General features: G+C 44.1%; 1 protein-coding gene across 1 annotated transcript in view; it reads right to left on the bottom strand.

Annotated features, from left to right (window-relative positions):
* The window catches only part of FAT3 (FAT atypical cadherin 3), a 359,185-nt gene that overhangs the window by 212,773 nt on the left and 119,568 nt on the right, over nt 1–26,844 (bottom strand). The window contains exon 3 of the mRNA XM_009881183.1: nt 22,320–22,634. Within this exon, the coding sequence (XP_009879485.1) occupies nt 22,320–22,634 (315 nt within the window). The remainder of the gene's footprint in view (nt 1–22,319; nt 22,635–26,844) is intronic.

The raw sequence follows: 26,844 nt of genomic DNA on the forward strand, positions 1-26,844 counted from the left end.
CCAGAAGTGGTGGAAGATGGGAGATGGGAGACAAAGTCATGGTAAATCCCACCCTAAAGCCTCCCTCTCCTTTCTGGTCTTCTCCTGATCTGGAGCCACATATGAGAAGACCATCCATGCTGGTGGTGAGTCTCCAAACTGTTACGTTAAGGCACCTAAACTCTTTCTCTAGGACCTTCAAAGAGCCATTCACCCACTTCTAACTAAAACCAGAATGGGAAGAACTGCCCTCTGGAGGGGTATCTCTCTGTGCTTTCATTACACAGGGATGTTGAAGGGTTTTTTTTAGACTTCTGATTTATATAAGCTCTAGTGCAACTTGAGTATTGAACAGTATATTAATAATATTTCTTATCTAGGACAAGTCTGTATCTTCCTGGAGATGTAAAATGGATTAGTTACTGCATTTTTGAAAGGTATTTAGATGCTGTGGCATTAAAGATTCATGTAAAAATCTGAATACAACAGAACAAAATGCAGTTTAATAGACACTACAGTACAGACATTACAGTATTTCAGGCACCAATTTAAGTGGCAAACAGTATGTTTTGATAACCTTACATCTGCCTTTGTTAAAAAAAAAAAGGAAGAGATAAATAGGCACAAGAGCACAGGAAGCTGCAAAATATATAAAAGGCTGCAAAAGGCTGCAAAATCTATAAATGGTCATAGAATTGGATGGGAAAAGTTCATTCAACTGGCAAGACATTTTGAAAATTTGCTCTTCTGCAGATACCGAGGGATACTGCAACATCTGCAAAACTGTGACTGGGCATAAGCCCGGGTCTTTGGGTGGGCTGGCAGGGGCACGGACAGGGAGAGCCCTGGGAGCCAGCAGGGCCTCCACACCCCACTTGCCTGTGGAGAGCCAACCCACAGGTTTGGGCCCTGAGGAGGCGATGAAACCCCCATACTCCCCCACCCCCCAAAAAATGGGAAACTGCCTTTTCCCTGGCTGGTTGTCTCAAACCACAGCAGCTCCTTCTGGCCTTGGAACCTATGGCAGCAGGTATTGCTTCCTTCTCAGACAGAGAGCGGACCAGGCTGTAAGAGGTGTTCATCACCTAAGAGTAACACAAGAGTAAAATCTTTGAAAGCAATCACAAAAATCTGTAAATGACTGGAGTCAACCACAGGGATAACCCAAATAGCACCATGGCCACCTCTTGGCACGGAGCGATACAAAACCAGGCACTAAAGGAAACCTGAGAAGGACAGGCATGGTACCCCGAGGCAAAACACCTTGCACCGCACCAGGGAGCCCTAAATGCAGGCGAAGAGCTCGGTGGACGTGGAAGACAGGTGAAAATAACCAGGGCTGAAGCTGTGTCCAACCGCAGAGCTGGGGGCTGCACCCTTTGCTCCTCGAGAGCAGCAGCAATGCCAAGTGTGACTTTGACTCTGCGAGTTGACTTTGGTGACAGAGAGCATTTACACTGAATGCAGATCGCATTTCCATGAAACCCAGTGCCACAGCATATTGCATCCTTCTAAACAATATTATTAAACTCCCATAATAATCACCCTGCTCTTCAATCCAAGGTCTCACAGCACATTACAGGCAGTAATGAAATAACTCACACAAGACCACTGCGAGGAAGAAGGGGATCGTTACTGCTGCTGCTCACAGTCATAAAGTTGTGCTCTCAGACACAGAATTTCATTGTCAGGAGCCAAGCACACAAGCATCACCATATACCTCACCCCACTGAAGTCAGGTACAGGTCCTATCAAAGATTTATCATTGCTTTCCTGATGCTCAGTATTTTAGCTGAAGTTCCAGGTCTTCAGACTCTTGTAATTACAAAAGACTCTCAGCTTTCATTTACAAGAAACAAAATGAAAACAATCCCCAGAAAAAAAGCTATATTTGTGGATCTGAAGTTGGAAAATCTGTTCAGTCTACCCTAAGACAGAAGGCAAAAGAAAACAACAAAAATGTATTTTCTTTTTGTGTTTCAGATACTCCCACTCTCTTAAAGAGCTGCAATATCTTCTCGGGGCTGAGTGAGGATTTGTGTCCACGCGTGGCTACCAGCCCTGCACTGCTGACGTGAAGTCGGCTGGCTGGGACAAAATCCTGACCTCTGCACAGGGAAGCTGCCCCAAGAGACATTTCCAGATCACACAAGAGCCTTACGGCAGAGCTAAGGAGGGAATCCAAGTCTTAATTACCCCACACTTCATATTAACGAGGAATCTCTAATACACAAGCAAGTTGACTGGCAACTCGCTAGAGCAAACGCGATGTAACATCTTGCGGTTCAGACTTGTAGCTGGAGTTCAGAGGAGCCAAGTTCAAATTTATGTCTCCCCCATTGCTTTCCTGCATCACCTAAAGCCAACCCCTCACCCGTGACGCTCCGTTTTCCAAAAGCACAACTCCCTCTGATTTATTACATTGGCTTCTGTGCTTTTAACGAGATTTTGCCGGTGGGTAAGGAAGCGAGCATCATCCTGTATGTAGGACAGAGCCCGCGACTGGATGGGAGAGCACAAAGCAACAGCCTGGACGTCAGCGCTGGTGCTTTGGTGGGCAAATGTGTCGCTGCAGTGCTAAGGCGATGGATCCCACTGGATCGTTCCTCTTCCGTGCTACACAACGTCCCTTGTTGACTGTGACTGATAAACCCAAATCGGTTGGGCTTGCAATGTGTGCAAATGTGAAATTCGCGGTAGCAAAGGGGAAACAAATGAGAGCTTCTAAGAGCATCTGCTGTATGCTTCAGAAACATCAGAACTTAGGCCTTCATCCTTTTTTTGTTTTTTCCTTTAAATATATATTGTGATGTTTAGAAAGCCAACATCAGTCTAGGTTGCCCACCCCCAAAATGCTTGCTATGTGTTCAGATGCAACACCAATTTTTTCAGCTTTTTGTCAGTAAAGGAAGCATTAAATGGGGTGACTGCCCCCCAAGCCAAAAAACTTCCATCTCTATCCATAAAAACAACCAAGTAATTTGTCCTTGGAGAAGGGGGGAATAGCCATGGTGGACGACGAACGGCTAAGCCGTACGCATTCACTTCCTACCTACACCAAAAATAAATTAAGCAGCTACCAGCTTACCATGGAAGCCAGAGCCACAAGCAATAACTTTTGTGAACGATAATCTGGCATGTCTTCTCTGCAACATCAGCAGCTGCTGTTGCTCATATTGGAAAGGTCCTTGGAACTACTTCGGACCCCCACATCTGCACCTGACGTCATCTTTCCTGCATGCTGGGGACTTGGGGAGGAAGGACTTTGGAGGTCACTGTTGGACTGTGACCACGAATGGCTTCACAGAGGCAGAACAACCTGTATTTTCCTGCACAAAACTCAATGACAATGTGGCACTAATTAAATCAGTGCTTCTTTTCCCCTCTCTGCATTAAAGAACTATACTGTGTTTAATTAATTAATAGGTGGATTAATGCACATAAGTACCTGCACAGGGAAAAATTACTAGGGAGTAAAGGGCTCTTTATTCCAGCAGAGAAAGGTACAACCAAAGCCAATGGCTGGAAAGAAGAGGCAGACAAATTCAAATGAAAAATAAACCAGACATTTCAAAGAACACAGGAGAAGCATCAGGAGAAAAAGGTCTTAGAGCCTTTAAATCAGTATCTTCCTGGAACACAGGCTGTAGTCAAACACCAGTTAGACATCTCAGTGTAGCAATTAGGTGACTTTCTACAACTTAACCTATGCAGGGGGTCAGAGCAGGTGATCTAATAACCCTCTGACTTTAAGACTGAATCTGTTCATTCACTGTCCAACCGCACTGCAAAACCTCTGCAAAACCTCTGCTCCCATCTCTAAACCAGAAAATATCACAAGCAAGAAACACAGAGGAGTTCTCATGTGCTTTGCTGGGAGGTCTAGGAAAACGATCACTTCCATCAGCAAATAAATAAATGGAACAGTATTGCAATAGTGAGCAGCACAATAGTATGAAAAATTTTAATACAATAATAGTACAAAAATAATGGTATTACAACTCTAGGAAAAGAACCATCATCTTCACTTATTTTTTTCCTGAAGTTAAAATAATTCCTTAAATGCACTAATGTTTTGAGGGGCAAGGAATTAAAAAAATGGCATTTTTTTTCTATGCTACATTATGATCCCCTTAAAGGGAGAAGATATATACACGAGGAACGGGTATTCCATACTCATGACATGATTTATGGTCAATATGCTGGAAGGCCATGGAAATTAGCTCCAACTGTTATCTTAGATAAGAATTTGTATCTAATAGTCTCATATGAACCCAGCTAAATATATTTTCTCATTTCACACTCAGACAATCACTAAGGGTTCAATCCCACACCCATCTGCAGCAATGGCAGAAATCCCATTGACTTGACTAAGATCAGGATAGAACTCATTCCTTGAAGGTGTTACAGCACAATTATAGTCACTTTTTAAAAAGCCTCCATGAGACAAAAGAGTGGGGTTTGTTTGTCATTGTTTTTTAAAGATTAAAGTAGCAGAGAAAATGAACTTGAACTGCTTCTACACCAGTTCTGAGGTCGACCTAAAGAGCCTGGTGTAAGTGCCAAGCACACAGCACCCAAGCGTTCAACCCCGGAGCTATTTTATGAGAGAGACCACGTGGAAATCTGGGAAGTCCTATTTTCAAGTGAGTCTAAAATTGCTTCTCAAAAGTAATTTTTAAAAATCATTCACAGGCATTTTTGATGATTTTACCTGTGATCGTTGTGCCACCTATCCTGCAAATCAATTTTGACCGGACAGAATGAAAGATTGCAACACAATTGAAGGTGGAGAAAGGATAAACTCTAAAGTAATAAGATCAGGCTGCTATTCGTTTAGGGTACTTTCACATCCTGACAGCTCCTCAATTTCTGGGGAAGATTTATCTTGTCCTAACAAAATCATTTCTCAAATGTCACGACTCACGTGGACCTCCAGAAGTGGCAGGGGTGAGGACGGGTGGGAGCCGGGGTCTGCCCCGGTGCAGCGCCCTGTCCCCGGCATCGTGCCACCCGCGGCGTGGATGCAGTGATGGAGAGGGGATGTCTCTCTTTGGAGGATGGCAAAAGTGATCCTGCAGTGATTCTGGCACCACACCAGCGTGGGAAATACCACCCAATTGGAACAATTTAGCAATATCTTTAAAAAAAAAAAGGTATGTGCAACTTGCAATTGCAATTCGGTGAATATTGTTGACACAGATTCACTTAGGAAGGGTACTTAATGGACTCTATTCCTATAAAGCATTTCTAAGGCACTCAGAGTTGCATTTACACCTTTTTTCTTTTTAAAGGCAACTGAATATTCAAATGCATTTTGGTATTTTAAGTGTAATTTCTAATTACATGCACAATTGCTAATCCATCTGTTTACTACATACTGTAAATGTCTGTAGTTATATATGCTTGAATAATTATTGAAAATTAAATATTGTAAACAGTCAAATTAATTTCTCTCAGCATACCAAATTGCAGGAAGTCTGCAAGATGATAAAATATTACATGCCCCCAGAAACGGAACAAGTGACTCCTACCCCACACCTCGCTGAATGTGCTTACTGCTGTTCTGTAACAGATAGGAAACTTTTTAATCCAAAAATTTGTAACAAGAAGAATCTGAAAAGCTCCATTACACTCTCCTATCAGTGAGAGAGTGATTTAAAAGGAATGTGGTCTGAAAATGTTTCAGCCGTGTTGGAACAAGAAAATCATGTTTCTTATGTGAGGCAAGTTGCTGTTAAAACTTTCTTATTTCTATCCTGTTAGAATCAACATAGGAATATAAACAACAACATTTTTCCTTTGTTGACTTATTTATAACATTGCAAGGCAATAATGCTATTCAAGAAGCCCTGAGCAGGAAAAGACAGGAACATACAATATTTGAATATACATTATCCATTCCCAGAAGACACACGGCCTTTCGTCACAGCTTTCTGTGCAAAACGGAGTTTTGCCATAATGCTCCTCTACTGCTATGGCGATTTTTGGCTTTTTTGTGTTTGCTATGCATGAATAGGTTTTTCAATCCCAATCCAGACCAGATCATCTGTTTTGAGCTCCTGGATAACAACGGCTGGGGAATTTCACTGCTCAGCTCCTTTGTCTGGACCATAACTTTGGAATAGCACCTTTACAGCTAAAATGATCCTCAGCCAGAAAAATAAGATTATTTCTAGTCTGAATTTCTCTAACGTCACCTTCCACTGACTTTCATGCCTTTTATCTGGTAGATGAAAGAAAACTTTTGTAAGAAATCCTGTCCCCGTGTAGGCACACACGAACTGTGAACACATCCCTCTCAAATTTTTCTTGACAAGTTACACAGCTGAATTTCTTCAGCTCCTCACGGTGAGGTGATGCAAATTTTAGATTTTAAAAAAAGGCGATTGAAAACCTCAGTGATGTGATCCTGTTAAGTAGATGGCTTGACGGAGGACCCAGACATGCTTGAAAAGAGATGAGAATCTGGGTCTAAATGTTTGAGTTCATCATTTCACAGTGAGTCCCACCGCCTGCACAGAGAGGTAGCTGAAGAAAATTTAGTATCTTAACTCTGGTACATGTGTTTACATGCATACCGGTATTATCAATGGGAAATCGGGTGCCCAGACACCTTCCTGAATCTTACTCTGGCTGTAGATAACAGGTCTCTCTCTAAATTCCCTCTAAAAAAACCCTTAAGCTACGGTGTAGGAGGAAGGGATGGACATGCTCCATTAGACATTTTGGTTTTTAACTATGGTGAGGACAGTAGCCAGCTGTTCCAATATATAAAGGAATTTCACCTTTCAGAAGCACAGCTGGGCACTGGGTTTCAAAAGTTCAGCCTTCTTAAGTGGCTCTGCCCTCACATCCCAATGGAGGAGCAGCTAAGCCCTTTTATTTAAGACTGTCACTGTCCTTGTTTTCTCACAAAAAAGGAAAAGAAGAGGAGAGCAGGGAAAAAAACCCTAAACTTATACATGCCATTAAAGGAAAAATTTTTAGAAATCCACTTTAAATGCTTTAAATCCTTTAATTTAAAAAAAAAAAAAGCAAATTAATAAAAAAAAAAAAACACCAAACAGAACAAACCCTTAGCAACTTGTGTAAAATTTTGGAAAAAAAAAAAAAATATTATATATATTCACCCACACATATCTCAGAAAGGGGAGGAAGTTCTCTCTATAGATACAGGAGATATATACATATCCTGTACACAGTTTTGGGCAAATCCCTTACACCCACTCCCTTCAGCCCTGCACGGCGCTGGGAGCTGCAGCCCCAGGATGAAGCCCGCGGCACACAGGGCCACGCCGGCATCTTTCCTGCAAGGGACCAAACTGCCCGTTTCTCGGTTTTAAAAGCACCAAGAGTGCCCAGGAACAAACTTAGCGCTGATCAATACCGCCTTGGTTTTTCTGCCGCGTCCCCATCTGCTTTTTCCCATCTGTTGTCTCAAGCTCCCCTGAAACTGTGAGGTTTTTGGTGTAGCAACCATCTTTTACTCCACTTATCCTGCCAAGCACGGCAGGGTGCCGCCTCATGACTGCAGCTACAAAGGTGCCACAATATTGCAAATAAATATTAAAAGAATAAGTCATCATTTCGGCTTACCAAAAGGCAGCACAGGTTTTGCTTTTCCTCACTGAGTTCTTAGTTCTGACTTATTTTTAATTACTAAATGAAAAAAAAAAAAAAAACAAAACCCAAACAAAAAAAACTCCACAATCCCTTTTCCTTTTCTTGCAGGACTCAATGTGAAGAAATTAAGGTGTCTTGAGGATATGTTTCTGGGTTGTTTCGGTTTTGGTTTGGTTCTTTTTTTACCCAGAGGCACTGTCAAAGGTGAGGGTGAGCATTCATGATTCCAAAAGCCAAGCCCATGCACATCTATGGGTGAAACAGTCTTGAACACGGAATATTTCCTGTGTGATGCAACTGTCCTCACACAGTCAGTTCAAGAAAATAATACATATTTTATTCATGTTTTCATCTCTTTTCCTCATGTTTGTTTATGAGCAAAAAATGACCTCTCTCAGCATAGAGGTTTTCTCTTCTCTGACATTTTTGTTTTCCCATTAAATCTTTTATCACGTTCTCAGTGCTGCGCTTCTGGTGTTATAAAAGCAGCCAGGTAAAGAGGTTAGGCAGATGCCTTGCAGCGCGTTTGTAAACCTCAGCTATTCTACACAATTTCCACCCAGAAAGTAGAAACAGAATTTTTGGAGCTGGAAAGGAAGCCTCTTCCTGTAGGCTGAATCAATAAAAAGCCCTTGAGATCCTCCTTCCTCAACACCAGGCAGCAGGAGGAGAGGATGAACCACCAGATTGGAGCTGAGCTCATGAGCAGGGGTGAAGCCCCTCCATCCAGCTGACCAAGGAAGGACTATATCTAAATTCTGCCTATTTGCTGCTCTGACTCGGGGCTGTGCATCACTTAGTAAGGAACTCTGTCCTCAGCAAGCGAACCCAACTCAAGCCGAGGGGTTTCCACACACACAAATTCAGGTCATGAGCATCTTAGTGAGTCAAAGCCTCAGTTCGCCCCGGTAGACTACTCTAGCGTTGATTTTGGTCATGTGGTTCCTTTATTTTTTCTCCTTTAATACATAAGATTCCCTTAATCAGTTTGGATTACATTAAGTGTTACAAGAAAGAAATAAAAATCCCGAGATAAATCCCCTAAGAAATTATAGACTTACTTGAAAAATATCTACAGCATCACGCATATCGAAGTTGTTAATACCATCTAACATTTTTCCATCCCTGCATCCACTTGGTGTAATCTTGTGTGTGTTTATTCTCTGTTTAATCAACCTAATTGACATCTACTCAATAAATTAAATTTAGCAACAATTATTCCTTGTGTCATTTGTAGTATGTTCCCAGGTCCCATCTCAAGAACTGCCTCAAACACATAGAATAATAAGGAAAAAGAGAAAATTCTCCATCCCTGGATACCTCTTCTAAACAATCCCTCTGAATAATGTAAGTCATAGGCATATATTTCTTCAGAGATTTAAAAAAAAACCACCTTGTTCTCATGTTAACAAAAATAACTTGAACATCTTTGAGCAATGACAGCATCTTTCCATAATAGTGTCTTCTTAAGGATAAGAGAGTCAAATTCTCAGGCGGCACAAACCACATCATTCAGCTGAAGCTGCAGTACCATAAGCACCTGTGCTTCTTTAAGGAACTTTTTTTATTTTATTTCAATACTGCACATTTTATTACATAGTGTCTGCGATTCAAATGAAGGTCAGAAAATACAAGCATATGGTGAATGGAACCAAAATTAATTATAGCCAAAATATTCTCTTGCAGAGCAGACTTACATTTATCTTTTGGGTATTGTGGCTACATTAAAAAATTGTGAATGTGCGCTGCTGTTCATACGCTGTTGTTAAGTTAAAGTTCAGGAAATAATACTTAGTTTTCAAACCAAATCCCTTCAAGATATGAAAAGCTACTTGCTAATTACCATACAAATAGATCACTGCAGCACAGATTCCTTGCACGTAACTCATCTGACAAAAACACGAAATTTCTCTTAGAAGGCAACAAACCCACAGCAGATCATGACATCGACTCATATTCACAGGATGCAATGAGCAAACATGTTCTTGCACAGAAAATATAAGCAAATGTAATCTTGAGAAAGAAAGAGTACAATTATTTGGGAGTAACATGGGAGTTCACGGCTCTGGGTTTGCCTCCTCGCTCCATGATAGCATCAGACAAGCTGCTTAGGGCTGCGCCTGCATTAGGCTGATGGAGAAGGGGTTTGCCTCACCCACCCAAGAGACACGAGTCAACTCTGCCCTTACGTTGCGTGGGAGGCTTCATCAGAGCCATCCACGTCTCCTCGCCCCTGTGCCAACTGGAATCCTTCCTCGCCTGTGGGCAACTCAGGCTTCCCTGTGGGCAAGGGAGAAAGCAAGGCGAGGAAGGACTGAAAGGCAGGGATGGGAAGTGGTGGGGTAATTGGAAACAGGATAGGAAACAGTATAGGAAAATAGGTGCTCCTGAGGCTCTCACATGCCAAGATGACTTCTGCATACACGGCAGGGAATGCTGGTGCTGGGGCAGCCTTGCTTTAAAGGCTCAACGGGGAAGGCTGGGCTGGACCCATGCCAGTAAGGCTTTGCATTACATGTAGCCAGTGGCTTTGAAGGCAAATTAAGACCATATCTTTATTACTGGCATAAGATGAGTTAGCCGCTTCCTTCACCTCAGTTCCCTGCTTGTAAAAAAGGAAAAATGGTGCTGCTCTACCTTATCATACATTCTGAAGGACTTAGCTACCACAGGAGGAGAAACCACGTAAACACAAGAGGTGAGGAAGTACGGGCATAGCAGAAGCCACGTGATGATCAGTGTAAAAACAAGGTTACAAAAGCAGGGTCCCCTGTAGGGAGATGTTTTTTTAAGATCTAACTTCAGAGCTCTTCGAGCTCTGCAGAAAGTTTTGTATAACGTGAAAGTTGTGATTAGGGGGGTCTTCCAATATTTAACCCCCAGATACTGCTATATTTTTATACATATATGTCTCCTGTTAAATTAAGCTTTGTGCGTCTAGACATATGGCGATGCGATCTGTACAACTATCTAGATAAGGTCACATACTTAACTGGCAACAGCACTACTAGCTTCAAAGGAGCTGTGTCAATCTTCCCAGGGAGAGAAAAAGCACTCTCATTAACATAAAGAGAAGGGGGAAAGAGAGGGGAGAGCAATTTCACAGAAAATAATTATCCTTGGTTATAACAGCATAACTCTGATGGAGATAGAGAGTCAGAGAGAAACGGAAAAATAACACAAATCTGCTGTTAAACTTGATTTTTTAACAGACTGGTTCAGTTACACTGCAAGGTGATGAGGCTTTGGAGGCTTAGCGGGTGCTGACACAACCTCCTATGTGATGGAAGACAAAGAATAATTAATAGTTGCTGACATCATGATGGCTTACGCAAACACACCTGTCTTCACAGTTGCCTTCTCTTCTTATTCCCGTTTCCAAGCTATTTTTTTTTTTTTTTTGATATTCACAAGCAGCACAGGTCAATCTGATTCTCCCAGACAGGAAATATCTCCATCTTTTCTTGTTCGTACCAAGGATCGGATGTAAACTGAGAGTAAAATATAGCTACAGTCCTTGACTTTAACTTCCATTCCATAACGAGATATTACAAAGTGCTCACACAATAAGGTGAAGATACACCACTCAAGCCACTAAAAGTGCCTGTCCTAAGATGACAATATGAGTGTAATCATTGCAACAGAGCAAAAGGGAAAAATGCTGATTCAATATTGTCTGCTTGGGATTTGTAGGCTCCATCACCATAGACACGGGTAGCACCTCTGACTGTTGAGCAAAAGGTAAATACAAGTTACTTGATTGATTAAAAAGCAGTAGGAAATAAAAAGAAAACAAAAAATCAATTTCCTCCCAAGCCTTCACCTCATCTGGGCTAACATCACAGTTTTATTTTCCTCCCCAACAGCCCCCTCTCCACTCCCCTACTCCTGCACGAACGCCACGCTCACGGGCTCCGCATCTCAGCATCCCTAACTCACCAACCTAATTCCCCCTGCCAGAGTTCAGGCTTGGACCACAAGCAATTACTGTAACGCAGGGGCACTCATCGTTATTATCATCATGATGTACAGAGGCACATGACAGGTATCCACAGCACATGCACTGTGCACACATTTAAGAGGGCTCTGACTCAGTACTTGTGGTACAGTTCCCCCCAATCAGCTCAATTACGTTTCTGTCTTTGATAATAATTTCATCAAGAGTATTTGGCTACCTGGAAGTGAATGCAACAGCCCTAATTACAAATTAGTGAAGGAATAGTGCAGCATACGAAAAAGGCAGATGGTTTCTTGACCAATTCTGACTAGTCATGGCTTCTGGAAATTTATGAATAGAGGAACTGGACTGACAGACAAGGTAGAAAAATTAGTGTCACAGATAAGCTGATAGCCAAAGCCAGCTCTGAATAGAACAGAAGATCTGCTCTGCTGATGTTTTTGAAAATTAAAAATGATTGTTGTAATGTACAACAAAGTAAATTTATGGGATTAATGGCAAAACTCTTCCTGTTTCAGAATGCGTGCTGCGGCAAGACAGGAAGGAGCTTCTTGGTCATCAGGCGTTAACCTTCTCCATCTGCAAACACTGACTCACTGGCCCTCGCCACACTGTTGCCCTTCAGACATGTCTTTGCTGAAACAAATGGGGAGTTCAGGTTAAAAACTAACGTTGCATTGAGTGAGTGAAGACAAGGGTCCAGTCAAGGCGATGGGGATACTCCTGAAGGTTCTTACTGTGAAAGAGGACTAAAAAGGTCATCATAGAGATCTAGAGAAAGGTTAAAATTTCTGTAAGCCATGTTGAAATCTGATGATTACAAAGAAACGGCGTTTATTAGCAGTATTGTGTCTTCTAATGCCATTTTAAAAGAGGCACTTGATACCGGAGTATATCCAGCAATCTCAGCTGTACTCAGTGCTTCATGAATCAAAACCCACTGCTAGCAGAAATCGGGTCTGTTGAGGAGAGATGATAAAGCTGGATTTATTATTTTATTAATAGCAGCATTACTGTAGCCTCAACTAAGGTGACAGAGCTCACACCTTTATCTCCTCCGCAGATAACACATACAGAGCAAGGAGGGAATCGCTGCCAGGGAAGAGGGAAGAGATGGGCTGGCTGAGCTCAAATTTTCTCATTTTCAGTGGAATCAGTGGTCTGGCACTAGACTTACTTAATCTAAAAAAGTTTTATATTCCTCTTCATCCTACCATTTCAGAAGTGATGCTCCTCTTTCTTTTTATATGCCTATGAATACATGACAGCGTGTGGATGTCTATTAATGCTGATATGCCTGAAAAATCAATAGCTTGCATTTCTACAGCCTATTTGATCTGCAAACTACTACTGTGAATTAATCATAGAATCATAGAATGGCTTAGGTTGGAAAGGACCTTAAAGATCATCGAGTTTCAACCCCCCTGCCATGGGCAGGGACACATCCCACTAGACCAGGCTGCCCAGGGCCACGTCCAGCCTGGCCTTGAACACCTCCAGGGATGGGGCCTCAAAACAACCTGTCTGGGCAACCTGGGCCAGTGCCTTACAACCCTTAAAGTGAAAAACTTCTTCTTAATGTTTAATCTAAACCTGCCCTCTTCCAGTTTATAGCCATTCCCCCTCATCCTATCACTACATGCCCTAGTAAAAAGTCCCTCCCCAGCTCTCCTGTAGGCCCCCTTTAGGTACTGGAAGGCCGCAATAAGATCTCCCTGGAGCCTTCTCTTCTCCAGGCTGAACAGCCCCAACTCTCTCAGCCTCTCCTCATAGGAGAGGTGCTCCAGCCCTCGGATCATCCTTGTGGCTCTCCTCTGGACACGCTCCAGCAGGTCCATGTTCTTATGTCGGGGACTCCAGAGCTGGATGCAGTCCTCCAGGTGGGGTCTCACAAGAGTGGAGCAGAGGGGCAGAATCACCTCCCTTGACCTGCTGGCCACAGTTCTTTTGATGCAGCCCAGGATACAGTTGGCCTTCTGGACGGCGATTGCACATTACTGGCTCATGCTGAGCTTCTGGTCAATCAGCACACCCAGGTCCTTCTCCACAGGGCTGCTCTCCAGCCATTCCCCACCGAGCCTGTATTTGTGCTTGGGATTGCCCCGACCCAGATGTAGGACCTTGCACTTGGCCTTGTTGAACTGCATGAGGTTGGCTTGGGCCCACCTCTCCAGCCTGTCCAGGACAATCACATGAGGTAAGAAAATGTTTCCACTTACACAAAAAAAGAAAAACAGTGACGTTAGGTGACTCACTCAAAGTCAAAAGATGAGTTCATATCACTGCTGGCTGCAGCTTAGGAGTTAATTGAACGTTTACTCCAGGCAACAAACATGCACTGGCAAGCAGATGGACTTGATTTACATCCTTTTCTCCCTGTTTTTTTTTTCTCCTTTTTTTATTCTTAATTATTACTATTATTATTGTTATTATGACAAGTTCCTTGAGACAGGAACTTTGTCTGACATGCTGTACAGTACCTAGCAGGCTTTTAGGTCCCACTGTGATTAAGCACGTAACTCCAACATCCATGGTCCTTTGATTTGCTAGCTGCTAACCCAGGGCTCAAACCACTGGAAGTATGGTGTCTAATAAAGAATGACCCATCCCAAAGCAGAAATTAAAGCTTTTAAAATGCTCAGAAGCTCAATTTTTAACAGTGAGCATATTATAAAGAAGTCATTAAGAGTCATGCTTTTAAATAATATTGAGAAGTGAAAGAAAAGAGAGTAGATCATTTGGCATGTGTTGATACAACATAAATTACAGAAAGTGGAAGCCAGCTAATGTAATGCGCTAAGGGAATTACATTGTAAAAATCTGGTTTAGTTATGGATAGTTACAAATCAGTGATGGATATATTGGGCTGGAATCTGCAACTGTTGGTGAACGCGGCATTTGTACAGTGTTAGAGACCACAGAAGGAAGGGAGAACCAAGTCCTGAAGTTCACCTGTGATTGAGGAGACCTACAACCAATGATTTCACAGAATCACAGAATGACAGGGGTTGGAAGGGACCGCTGGAGATCATCTAGTCCACCCCCCCTGCCAGAGCAGGGTCACCTACAACACGTTGCACAGGATGGCATCCAGGTGGTTTTGAATGTCTCCAGAGTGGGAGACTCCACAACCTCTCTGGGGAGCCTGTGCCAGTGCTCTGCCACCCTTAAAGGAAAGAAGTTCCTCCTCATGTTTAGATGGAACTTCCTATGCTCAAGTTTGTGCCCGTTACCACTTGTTCACTGGGCACTACTAAAAAAGACTGTTCCCATCCCCCTGGCACCCTCCCTTTAAGTATTTATAAGCATTGATAAGATCACCCCTCAGTCTGCCCTTCTCTAGACTAAAAAGACCCAAGTCTCTCAGCCTTTCCTCATAAGAAAGATGTTCCAGTCCCCTAATCATCTTTGTAGCCCTTTGCTGGACCCTCTCCAGCAGATCCCTGTCTTTTGATGCACCCCAGGATGCCATTCGCCTTCTTGGCCGCCAGGGCACATTGCTGACTCATGGTCATCCTGTTGTCCACCAGGACTCCCAGGTCCCTTTCCACAGAGCTGCTCTCCAGGAGGTCAGCCCCCAACCTGTACTGATGCATGGGGTTATTCCTCCCCAGATGCAGTACCCTACACTTGCCCTTGTTGAATGTCATTAGGCTTCTCTCCACCCAACTCTCCAGCCTGTCCAGGTTACACTGTATGGTGGCACAGCCTTCCAGCGTGTCAGCCACTCCTCCCAGTTTTGTGTCATCACCAAACTTGCTGATGGTACACTCTATCCCTTCATCCAGGTCATTGATGAATATATTGAACAGGACTGGACCCAGCACTGACCCTTAGGGAACACCACTTGTTACTTACCTCCAACTAGACTCTGAGCTCTATCTGTCAGCCAGTTTTCAATCCACCCCACTGTCCATTCATCTAACTCACACTTCCTAAAGTTGCCTGTGAGGATGATGTGGGAGACAATGTTGAAAGCCTTGCTGAAGTCAAGGTAGACAACATTCACTGCCCTCCAGTCATGGATCTATCCATCCAGGTCAGCTGAACTGCAGGGACACTTACAGGATGAATAGTATTGAGCGTGACATGATCTGCATAGTCAGTTTACATCGCACCCAGAGCTGCCAAACAGGGCTCCATGGCCAATGCATGTGCAGGAGATGACACCCAGCGCCCTTCAGAAGGAGCCTCCAGTTGGAGAGAGGTGATCTGTAACATCCTCAGAATTCAACAGATGCATTTCCCAATTTGATCACTATAGCACCTAAAATGCACTCTGGAGGGAGACAGCAGGTTAGAGTACACAATCCAAGCAATCAAAGAAGCTAAAGGCCTTCATTTACAAAATGTCAAAGATCTTTCAGAGGAAGTTTATTAAGAGTTCAGCAGCGTGCAGAGCATCAACTGTTTGTCAGGCAAGTCCCCCAGCAAGGCAGCCAACCCTCCATGATGGGGTGGGAGCTGGGAGAATCTGCGGTCAATGAACATAGAAAGCTGCCCATTCATGAAGAACAGACTTTTTTTTTACTTTTTTTTTTTATTTAAGAAAGGAGCATGAAATGCCCCTTACAAGAATAAAGTAACAAATGGACCCGGGTAGTACTAAGTTTAGTTTGATATTGTTGATCCAAAGTCCCTTAGAAATGTCATCAAAAAGTAATTTTGTTTAATCTTTTCAAATGGTTTGGCATTTACCTTTAATTATTACATAGTGGAAGGTTTTAAATGCCCCTTTCTTTACAGAACCACTGTAGTTAGTTTTTCTCCTCACCCAATGCAACTTGGGTTTAAACCTGAAAGATGTGTGAGGGACAAAGGGATGTGTAGGGACTAAGTTGCCTCCATGTCCATTCGTTGTCCGTATGGCCTTTTGCATCATCTACAGTACAGCAGGAACGTTAATAACCGGATTATTAAGATCATTGAATTTTGCCTCCCAGACCAAGCTGTGTCTCCTTGAGACAGTATCTACTGCAAATTCCCAGCCAAACTGAAACATTCTGGAATATTTAACAGCCTTTTTCCTCTGCTGGAAAAAAACCACATGACAAACATCGCCCTTGGAGAACAAGAATTTATCACAGAGTCCCAAGAATGCTCTCCTGAATATATAAGCCACTATTATTTTTCTCTCATCTCTGGCACACCTTTATTTCTGGGCTGAGAAGAGGTACTGGGTAACCAGCGACTGTGCTGCTGGCAACCTTCAGGACACAGTGCAGCAGCAGAGCACTGGATTTAGCTCAGTGAGAGCAAAGAACATGTGTGGGGATTCTTTGGAACAAGCCAAACAAAAGTATCCATAAAAATGGGGCTGTATGGCAGGAGGGTGAAGCACTGTTTCAGTACGGCAGGGCAGACGTGGCGTTCAGCCCCAGCAGGATCCTACACTGGGTGGCTTAGTGAGTGCAAAAGAAAGCAAAGCCCGGACTGCTGAGAAGAGCAGCATTCATATCAATTAAATTTTGACACTCACTAACCCCACATTAGCTTACATAAATATTAATACTACTACAGCATGAAAATATCCACTCTCTTTCCACATCTAGGTGCAGATGTGACAGGTCAGAGACAACTTCCAGAGGCAGAGAATCGTTGCTCTGGAAAGACGGACTGACCTACATATACTATTTCTAAACCCAGTAGTGCATCCTGCCTTAAATACTGCAGCAAATACCATTTTGGGAGTGCCAGGGGTCTGCCTCTGTTTAAGAAGTGCCAGCAAGAGACTAAGCGAGATGCAATCGAATTTTTCAGACACACAAGCATAAATTTAGAGTAAATTCATTAACATCAATGTGTATGAGAGTGAAATTTGGTCTGTTGGCATGTTAGTTAAAATACCCTTAAACTAATCTATGTAAGACTGAAGAGAAGCTTATTGGGTTTGTCCAATATATGTGCAACACTAAACGAAATAATGTAATGGTTTGAATTAAAATTCATTGTTTTCTTCAGAGCACAGAAAAGCAATAAATCAACGCAGTAAATTACCCCTGTGCTGTGCTGTGAAATTAACACCCATATACATGAAATAAAAATAAGAATTTACAGCCCTAATCAATCAATTATTTTTTTTTTTATTACCTCCATCATCTCTTTTATTTACCTTCTTCCACATGCCTCTCACCCCAAAATAACTCACTCACCGTGGCACTCCCATGGGCTTTGCTGTGAGCCGGCCAGCCCAGTCACTCCACCGGCAGCTCTGCCCTCCTCCTCCACCTCCTCCTCCTCCTCCTGCTTCTTGGCCCCATCTCACGCCACCCACCAAGAAGCAAAGCCCTGTGGCCCTGCGCTCTGCCAAAGCAAGCCTGAGCCCTCCCCAGCAAGAAAGTCAGGCTAAGAGGGAAGCCCCTGGCTCCCCCAGCAGCCACACCAGGGTTTAGGCTGACCCATGGTCGCTGGAGGTGCCGAGCACTGGGAACACTTCCATCACCACTGAGGGCATGGCACGGCTGGGAAACCAACGCACAGGGGACGCCTTTCCCTGCAGTCATGTAACCTGGAGAGCCACTTCAGCTATTTGAAAAACATGCTACCTATCCCCCTCCCAAATCCATGCCTTACAATACCTCTTGCCCGCTGAAAATAAAGGAAAATCCCAATTTGCCGTCTTGGACCTGCTAAACTTAGGCAGCAGTCTCCACCAGTTTGCAGAACAAGGCTGCCTTGTTCTCAAGCATGGATGATTTATGGTTTCACACGTACTCATGTGCTACATTATTCACTTAGTGCTTGTACCTATGAATATCAGCTCACGAGATGAAAGTGCGGGCCAAGACACAAACTGATGCTTGGCTGTATTTTAGAAAAAAATAATCAAGGTGAGAAAAGAGAGACCTTCATGGGAGGTTGCCCACGCTGCCTTTCCATATCCGGCCAGCTGCACATGGGAAGGCTGCTCGTGCTCCCATCCTCCTCCCCCAGAGCACCCATATAAACCCCAAGCCTTCGGGGGACTCTCCCCCGCCACCCACATGCACTCGTGCTCCTGCAGCAGAGCCACCCCCGGGCGAGAGCATCAGCTCCTCAGGATGACTCCAGTGCCAAAGTCTTGCTCTCAGCAGCTTTTTAGCAGCTCTTGGCTCCTGCAGGAGCAACTCTTCCTCTCTCCAAAACCCATAGAGCAAACTGCAGGTGACAATCCTGAAAGATCTGAAGACTGCCTTCAAACAGATCCAAATGCATGCAATGTATTTACAGTTCGACAGTACCTAAAATAGCCACCTAGAGCTGTGCCAGTCTATAAAAATGTAGGAAGTGACAGGTTGTCTACTAAAAGGTTTCTCCTACCTACAGACACAGCATACAAGGAGTATCGTCGCTTCCACTATCCAGATAATCAGTTAAGACTGTAAGATTTGGCTGCCGTTATGGTCCTGTATCAGAACCAGGAACAAAAACGTGGACTCCCTACATCCCCACTCGGTGCCTCGATCAGATGGCAACACACGTAGTGGTACACGTGCCTCCAGGAATCTGTCTGACCTGCATGAGCTATAAAGCGGCTGAAAGCGAGCTCCAGAGGAAGGCAAGAACAGTCATTGCTGAGCTCCAACAACCACTGAGAAGAAGCACGAGACCGTGCAAAGGTGGAGAGGGACATGCCACGAGCAGGGTGCAGCAACGCTTGAGGCTTTCCTCTTCGTGCCGGTAAGGACCATCTAAGAAGAAGATGGGATTACCCACCTCACCCAGGCTGTGCTGTGCCCATCAGCGCTGCAGATAAGCACATCGTCTGCAGTCAGGGCAGAAATGTCTGAAACACCACCCAACCACTCACCAGACTCACGCTGTAAGCTATGACATGCCCTCTGCACCCTCTGCACTCTGTAAGAATCCCAGCTTTGTCGGTACACAGCACCAAGTCCGAAAAATAAGAAAGAGGGCACAGGAGGCCAAGGCTAGTAATGCCTTATTCTCCAGCAATAGTGGGAGATTTCTCGCTGCAATATAGCCAGGTAGTCTAAGGAAGCGATCTGTGAACCGTGATCACTGCTTCTTCAACAGCGGAGGAAGCCAAACTCCTTTCTCCCACCTGTCTTCCCGAGGCTCTGAATAACCTGGGCTTTAGGGGATACTCATTTCTGGCTGCAAATCCAGCAAGAGGTTTAACCCTGAGTGCATTAGCAAAGCCCAATCAGTCAGGGGTCAGAGAAATTTCTTAGCACCCCAAGAGCATCCGTACGCTGCAGCCAACTCCCTGTCTCTAGTCGAGGCCAACTTCTGCCGCTTCCCACGACAGGATGTAAAAAATGTAGGATGCTGCCTTCGTGTTCCTCTCAGCACCTGATTACTCACAGGAGAGAGATGTCAGTTTGTTGGCACTGTTTAAACTTCCAAAGTGACACAGAAAATAAAAGATCCCCTTTCTCACAAATGACTGCTCTCCCCTGACAGCAGGAGCACGCTCGCTCAACCCACGCACGTGGCAATCGCCGTATATTTGGGTTCACGTTAAACCTTTTCATCTTGATTATACAGCGCAGTGCCACATTTAGGGCTGCTGTGCAACGTGCTATGTGAGTTATTGCTGTGCTGAATCCCAGCGAGCGTACGGGGCCGGCACGCTACAAACCTCTTCTGCGGGTGCAGAAGTCACCTGTAAACAACCAGAGTGTAAATTGTTGGTTTAGGGGAATTAGTGCCCTGCAGGGAGACGGCTGAAAGGAGCCTGGCCAGAGACCGCAGGGGCACTCTCTAGGAGAATCCATTACGCTTTTATTCCTCGGACATCAGCATCCTGTTGGGAGAAAGCTTCCCGATGCCGAGGCCAGGCAGGCAGAGCCCGCCCCACTTCCCAAGGGAGGATGAAATCCTTGTGTTCAAAACGACAAACCTCCCTTTTGGGATAAGGCACCTCTGTGCGCACATGCTCTGTCAGCCCCATCGTTTTCAAAGGTCAAAGCAAAGTAAAAGAGGCTGCCTTGTGTGGCTCTCTCTGTGTTTGGCACGGAGCAAGGTGGGTAGGAGGGGATGGTTTATCCCCACCATGACAAATCCCAGCCAGCTACCAGCCCTGATGCCCACCGAACACAACGGGGGCCCTTTGGGGGTTGCCCAAGCAGCAACGTTACTCATCCTGAAGCCTTTAAGTTCGCAGATGGCAATTTCCTTGGCGCAAAATGAAGGCGAAACATCTTCAGCGTTAAATGCCATTGCGGAGAGTGAAGATCTTGTTAGGGAAAAGTATCTCTGCCCGCCGCTCCAGCGGGATGAAGAGCCACCCACCCCCCAGCACGCGCTGCCAGGCTAAGGTGCTGCGGGGCCGCAGCGTGCCCGGCTCCGGTCCTCAGCACGGGCTCATCCCGGCTGCCGTGCGGATAAGCGGAGCTGTGCTGAGCAGGATGCTCTGCGGGAGGGAAGCACAAGCGTTAAACCCTGCAGAGTCCTAACTCTGCTGCTTTGCCCAGATGGGATTTACGGGGTGGGGAGGGGGAGAAGGGATGCAGATGGAAGAGCCATCTTCGGCCACTTCAAGTGTTAAAAATAAGTGAGATATGTGCCTTAGGGCTCGGCAGATTGAACACAGTGATTATACACGCTCCATGATTCTTCACCTGGGCTTATGCCTGAAAAGGTCCCGACCCCTTCTTATGCCACACATTGCAATAGGATTGCCCAGCCAAATGTTGAAAACTTACTTAGTAAACATCATTTTACTACACCAAATTAAAAATGTTCCTTCTCTGGTCTATTCCTTCTGGTTTGCTAGCTGTTCAGAAATTTGCAGCAGATATAAATAAACTTTTTTTAAAAAAAAATCAAAACCCCAGAACAAAATCAGGAGCATTACAACCAGCCTGACAGATTTGTGAATCCTCTGAACTGCTTTGATAAAGATCAGACTATTGCTACGAAAGACCACCCTGATCCTCTACCTCCAGACCATGCTGGAAGGTCCTCCTCAGCCAGATGAGAGAGGGATGGCCAGATACATGCCACAGTGAGGACACCTGTGGCAAAGCACCCAGCAGAGCATCCACGACCGCATGCTATCTCTGCTGGGCTGATTTCTTCACCAACCAGGCACGCAGGACACCTGGTTCAGCAAAGGCACCGAGGGCACGGAGATGCGCAGAGCCGGTCTGCACGGGCACAATGCTGCACCGCCAGCCAACAGCAGCACTCGAACTTAAAACAACCACCATATCTGCGACACTATACCCGCAGGCTACATCCCCAGCCGCTACAAATCAATCAAACACATAGATTTTTTTTTTTTTTTTCTTAATGGCCAGAGGGACTTTCAGGTCATCTAAACTGTCTGTTTGTATAAAACAAGCTGTAGAATTACATCCAGCTACTGTAACGCGGTGTCTAATTACATGTGTTGGACAACCATCGTGCCACTCACTTCAACAGTGCTACGCCAGCTTACAAAGGACAAAGCACCGCTCTGTGAACTAAAACAGCTTGAATTTGCTTCCTAGCATTGCTCTGCAGACTCAGTGTAGCAAAGTCTCATCCCTATAGACACAGGGAAGAGGCAACAGCCAGAAGCTATCTGGTGACCTACAGAAGAGCGATGGCTGCAGCAGCACATCTGCAGCACGTCATCTGCCAGTGCGCTCCCACACAGATGCAAAAGAAGATGTTTTAGACAAACACAAGATGCTTTAGACACATAACTGACCAGAAAACAGAGGTTTTGAAAGCAATGCAGTGCCAGTGGATCCTGAAGGGGAGCAAGCTGATAAATATTTAAATTGCATTTTCCCATCACCGAAAGGCAGCAGGATTCCGTTACCTGTTTTGGGATTGATTACAAAGAAGTTCTGGGGATTTCCACTTGTAATCCGGTAAGTCAATTTTTCGTTAGTGCTGGAGTCAGGGTCCTGGGCTTGGATCTGAATGACAGATACATCCTTCGGGGAGTTTTCCATGACGGCTGGGTAATAGATAGGCTCAGAGGTGAGGGGGGCATTGTCATTCACGTCCTCCACTTCAATGTAGACTTCGATGGTTGTGTAGAGTGGGACAACACCATGATCAGTCGCATACACTGTCAACCAGTAGGATCTGGTCGTCTCCCGGTCAAGAATATCTGCTGTGTAGATAACTCCTGCAGAAAAACAGCAAGTAGAGGATCTCAGGAATAGGACCAATGAAACATCACATCTTTTTTGATTTGGCTGTACTACAGAAATGTGTTCAGCCTATAATAAATGCTCCACTCTTAGAAAAAAATAAAACTGTACATAAAACAAAACCAGGAACTTGAACTTGGGCATTGTTTCCTGAACCCTCTTCAACATCTCAATCCTTTATCCCAAGAAGTTGGCGGGGGGGGATAGGGGTGTTAAAAGATGACACTTTTCATAAGTGTCCTAATGTCATAGCCAATTCTTTGCTGGGACTGCAGGCAGCAGAGTAACAGTAGAAACACCATCATTTTCTGCTGGTGATGTGAACTTGTATAAACCTTGGCAGAGAGGGATATCACCACTGACAATGAATTGCACAAGAGAAAGCGGCTTCTCTTCTCAAGCTCCTGCCAGTGCTTTTGCTAAAGAAGAAAGCTTAGGTAGCAATTTAAAATAAATCTATTTAAGTTCAGAAAATAGACAGTAAATTTAATAATGAGATCACTCATTGGACAATGCCAAAATCCTGGATAATAAGCAATCAAAAGCTCACATGATAGCTCTTAGACACCCAGTATATCGTCTTTTATCACGGAGGAAGGAAGCATTTGGCCACTCTCCTACTAATTTAAGAAAACATCAGTGGGTTTTCTACTTGATCCTAAGAAACCACAAGTGGAAGTTTGTTTGTATGTAACAGAGCTTCAGAGAGACACAGCACTGGCCACTCCACCACCTCCATGCCTGCATGGTTCCTGCCATGCATCACTTCTACCCACCTCATTTCTGCCTAAAGTGATTTAGAAAGCCATCTTCCTCCTGAAATGAACACCCAAACCACGAAGACTTTTATAAAAACAGATATAGGGCCTTTGAACCAGAAACATCTCTGAGCACTGGAGACCTGCCCTGACTTAAGCACTGTCGGTGAATGCACAGAGGATCAAGGACACCAGTACCACACACACAATCACCCCAACATCAAAATAAGCAAATGCACTTTCCCACTACTTCTGCGACACATACACCAAGAATATTTTCCTCTCCTAATACAGCATTATTCAATCTTGGGTGATACATTAATACAGTGGATCTCAAGCTTGAGATATACTAAAAAGGAACATCAAGTCACGTCATTAGTAGTGTAAACTGGCAGAGAAGTTGCAGGGCAAGACAGGAACATAAGAAACCTCAATTTAGTCTCAGATGTGCTTGGTGCTGCCTAGAACAACATTATCAGTTAATCACTGAGGAAAGAGTTGCTGCAAAATCAGCGCTAATAAGGGATGTGCGTGTCTTTTGGGATTTTTTGAAGTATCAGATTGCGCTGAAAGTTTCTATGACAGCCTGAAGTCTTAGAAAAGCTTTAAAGACACTGGAATAGGCAGAGAGGTGTTTCGGGAAGACTTTGGGCACTGCTAAGGAAGGCCCAGGCTCCGTATTCAGCCCCTCTGTAGAGCACAGGCTGCCAAGGAGGGATCCTCCTTGCCAGTCCTGTCGGGAATTCTTTCTTAACGGGGTATGTAAAGTTCAGATTTAATTTATCTGTGCTATTCCTCAGCCTCAGTCTTACAAGTTATGCATCAAATCTGGCTTTTTAGATTATATCAGTAATTAATCCCTTTATGACACTGGATTCAGACAAGACCTTTGGTTTTAAATTTAACTGGTAAGTCTGTTCCATTTCTTGAAGAGCAGCCATGAAAATGACAGCCCTGTGCTGCTGAGACACCAGCAGAAGCGACAGATAGAGTTTCTGATGCCTAACAATATGAAAAGCCCTGGTGCAAACTTCCCTGGACATTTCACAGCAAAACACATTCTATACTGGTTTACTGGCAAACTTACTAAATGGCTTTTATGAGGGGTAGCAGCAAGAGGCCAATGACTTAACTTCTGTCCTAAGGGACTACCACCCCTGGCAAAAGACATAGAAGCCCACCGAGCAGGAAGGGATGCTGCCTGTCCCCACAGTCAGGCCCTGGCTCCCGGCATCCCCCATCCAACTCTGCTCTGGGCAGAAAGCAGCACAGAACCCAGCACACAGTCACAGAGACACCTGATGTTCTCGCACTTGTTTTATAGCCACCATCTTCTTTCTTTTTTTTAATTTTCTAAATATGTTTTCCAAGTTTGGAAATTTTTTTATTATGCTTTTTAATACTAGTTTGAACTGACAAGTATTTTCCTACCATTTCATCAACTGTATAGGGAGGAAAGGGAAAGAAGCAGTACCAGTTCCAGCCATGTATGGACTTAGGTCTTTTTCTAGTAACACCAGGTTCATGTTCTTCTTGCTCTGATGTATTATTCACCCAACAAAGGTGAGCAACACAGCACTAGAGGACAAAGGCAAAGTGTATTCTAAATATTCTTGTCGGCAGCAGCCTGTGCTACATAATGACTTTCTGTAGAAACGTGGGTGAAATATGTAGTGAACTGTGATGAAAACGTCTAGAAGTCCAGAAGAGAAATTGCATCGCAGGGATGAGAAGAGCCCATAACAAATGACACCCCATGGAAATAAATAAATAAAATAAAATCCATGTGGGCAAGGATGAGGCAAAAAAGATGAACATCAGTGTTCCTCGAGATGTTGATTTATTCAGAAGACAAGAAGAATTATTTCAGATCTTTAAACAAAATTTGAAATAAGTAGGGTTTTCCTCCAGTGAGAGCACAGGTTTTAGCAGATTAACCTCTGTTTATGAAGCTGAATTTCACTAATACTGAGCTGATAATAAATCTATCTTCTGAGTCATTCCCTCATTTTATGACTCCTGGCAACAGTTACTTTCCATTTCTGTATTTCAGAACGAAAGGATCATTGAACAAGTGTTAGCAACTGCCAACGGGTCTGCCACACTGGTTCTTCTTTTTACTTTTGATTTATTAAAAGGTCTCAGATATAAATTAATTCCTTTTGCTCAATATGTCTTGTCATTTCACCTGTCACCGCCACACAGCAGCTTGATAAATACGAAGAAGGTCTTCGTTCACTGTCAGATTTTCCACATGGAAACCCTTCTGCTGCCTCAGGAACACCTTCTCCTGCACTGTCAAATGTCCTGCACAAAATGCCTCCTTGTGGTCTACTCAAATAGGGGTCTAAAGTTAGTACCTACAAGAATAAACATGCTGCCCAAGTATTTAACCAATCTCTTTAAACAGGTATGGGTGACACCTTCCAGATGGATGTCAAACTTCATCTTCATATGATGTGTTAATTCTGAAGACTAATGATGACACTTGATTATTAACACTGCTTCTTTATCACTATTGCATGAAAGCAAAAAGGCTGATAGAGCTGGTGGCATCAGGAGCTGGAAAATATTCCCTGTGGTAGTCCATAGGTAAGCTCTCACTCACTTTAGCTGAGTGAAATTATGGAAAAGACCAAGAATACCCCTGGATGAGACCACAACAAATTCAGAAAAGACCTCACTTCAAAGCGTATAGATACTAACAGATACAAAAGAAAGACAGAACTTTGTTTTCAGGGCCAGGAGAGCAGAGGGGAGGAGAGGCCTTTGGGAGCAGCTCTAAGGCTTTTCTTGGACAGCTTTTGTGCTGCGCTCTTCCCAGCTGCCTGCTAATTAGAAGAGAAACATGAACAAGGTGATGACGCCTGAGCTAAACAAATCAAGAAGTAAGAAGAAACACCATCAGAGATCCTGAAAATTTCAAAGCGATTAAAAAAGAAAAAGTTCCAAGATTTTGCAGATGCATTTCTGAACGAGACAGAAAAAACAGATGTTCCCATCCGCTGGGACACTACACCACAGAGGCACTACTGCATTTCTATATGAGGCAGCTGAAATCCAAGCGAGCAGTCTGTAAGGCAGCTCTTTATGTCACCCTCGGCCAGATTTTGCAGTATCCCTGAAGGACCAAAGCCAGCACTTCCTTAGGCCTCAGAAATAAAGGCAGCCATCAATCCAAAAAAGCGGTGCCACCGATATGCTTGCCACTGCATTCCGCCAAGCACATTTGCCCTGTGCGATTCGCCAAGCACCACGTGCATTACGAATGCTAAAAGTGAAAAATAACAACAGAGTGCATTAATCTCTGATTAAAATCCTGGGCACATTTATATGTAAATTAAGTGCAGCCCTTGGGCTCGGCAATGTGCCAGCAATGCAAAGGTTGTGCACTTGTTTCTCTTAAAGGCTTGTTTTCCCTCTTTCC

The sequence above is a fragment of the Charadrius vociferus genome, unplaced genomic scaffold (genome assembly GCF_000708025.1).
Source record: "Charadrius vociferus isolate BGI_N301 unplaced genomic scaffold, ASM70802v2 scaffold1, whole genome shotgun sequence".
NCBI classification, from domain to species: domain Eukaryota; kingdom Metazoa; phylum Chordata; class Aves; order Charadriiformes; family Charadriidae; genus Charadrius; species Charadrius vociferus.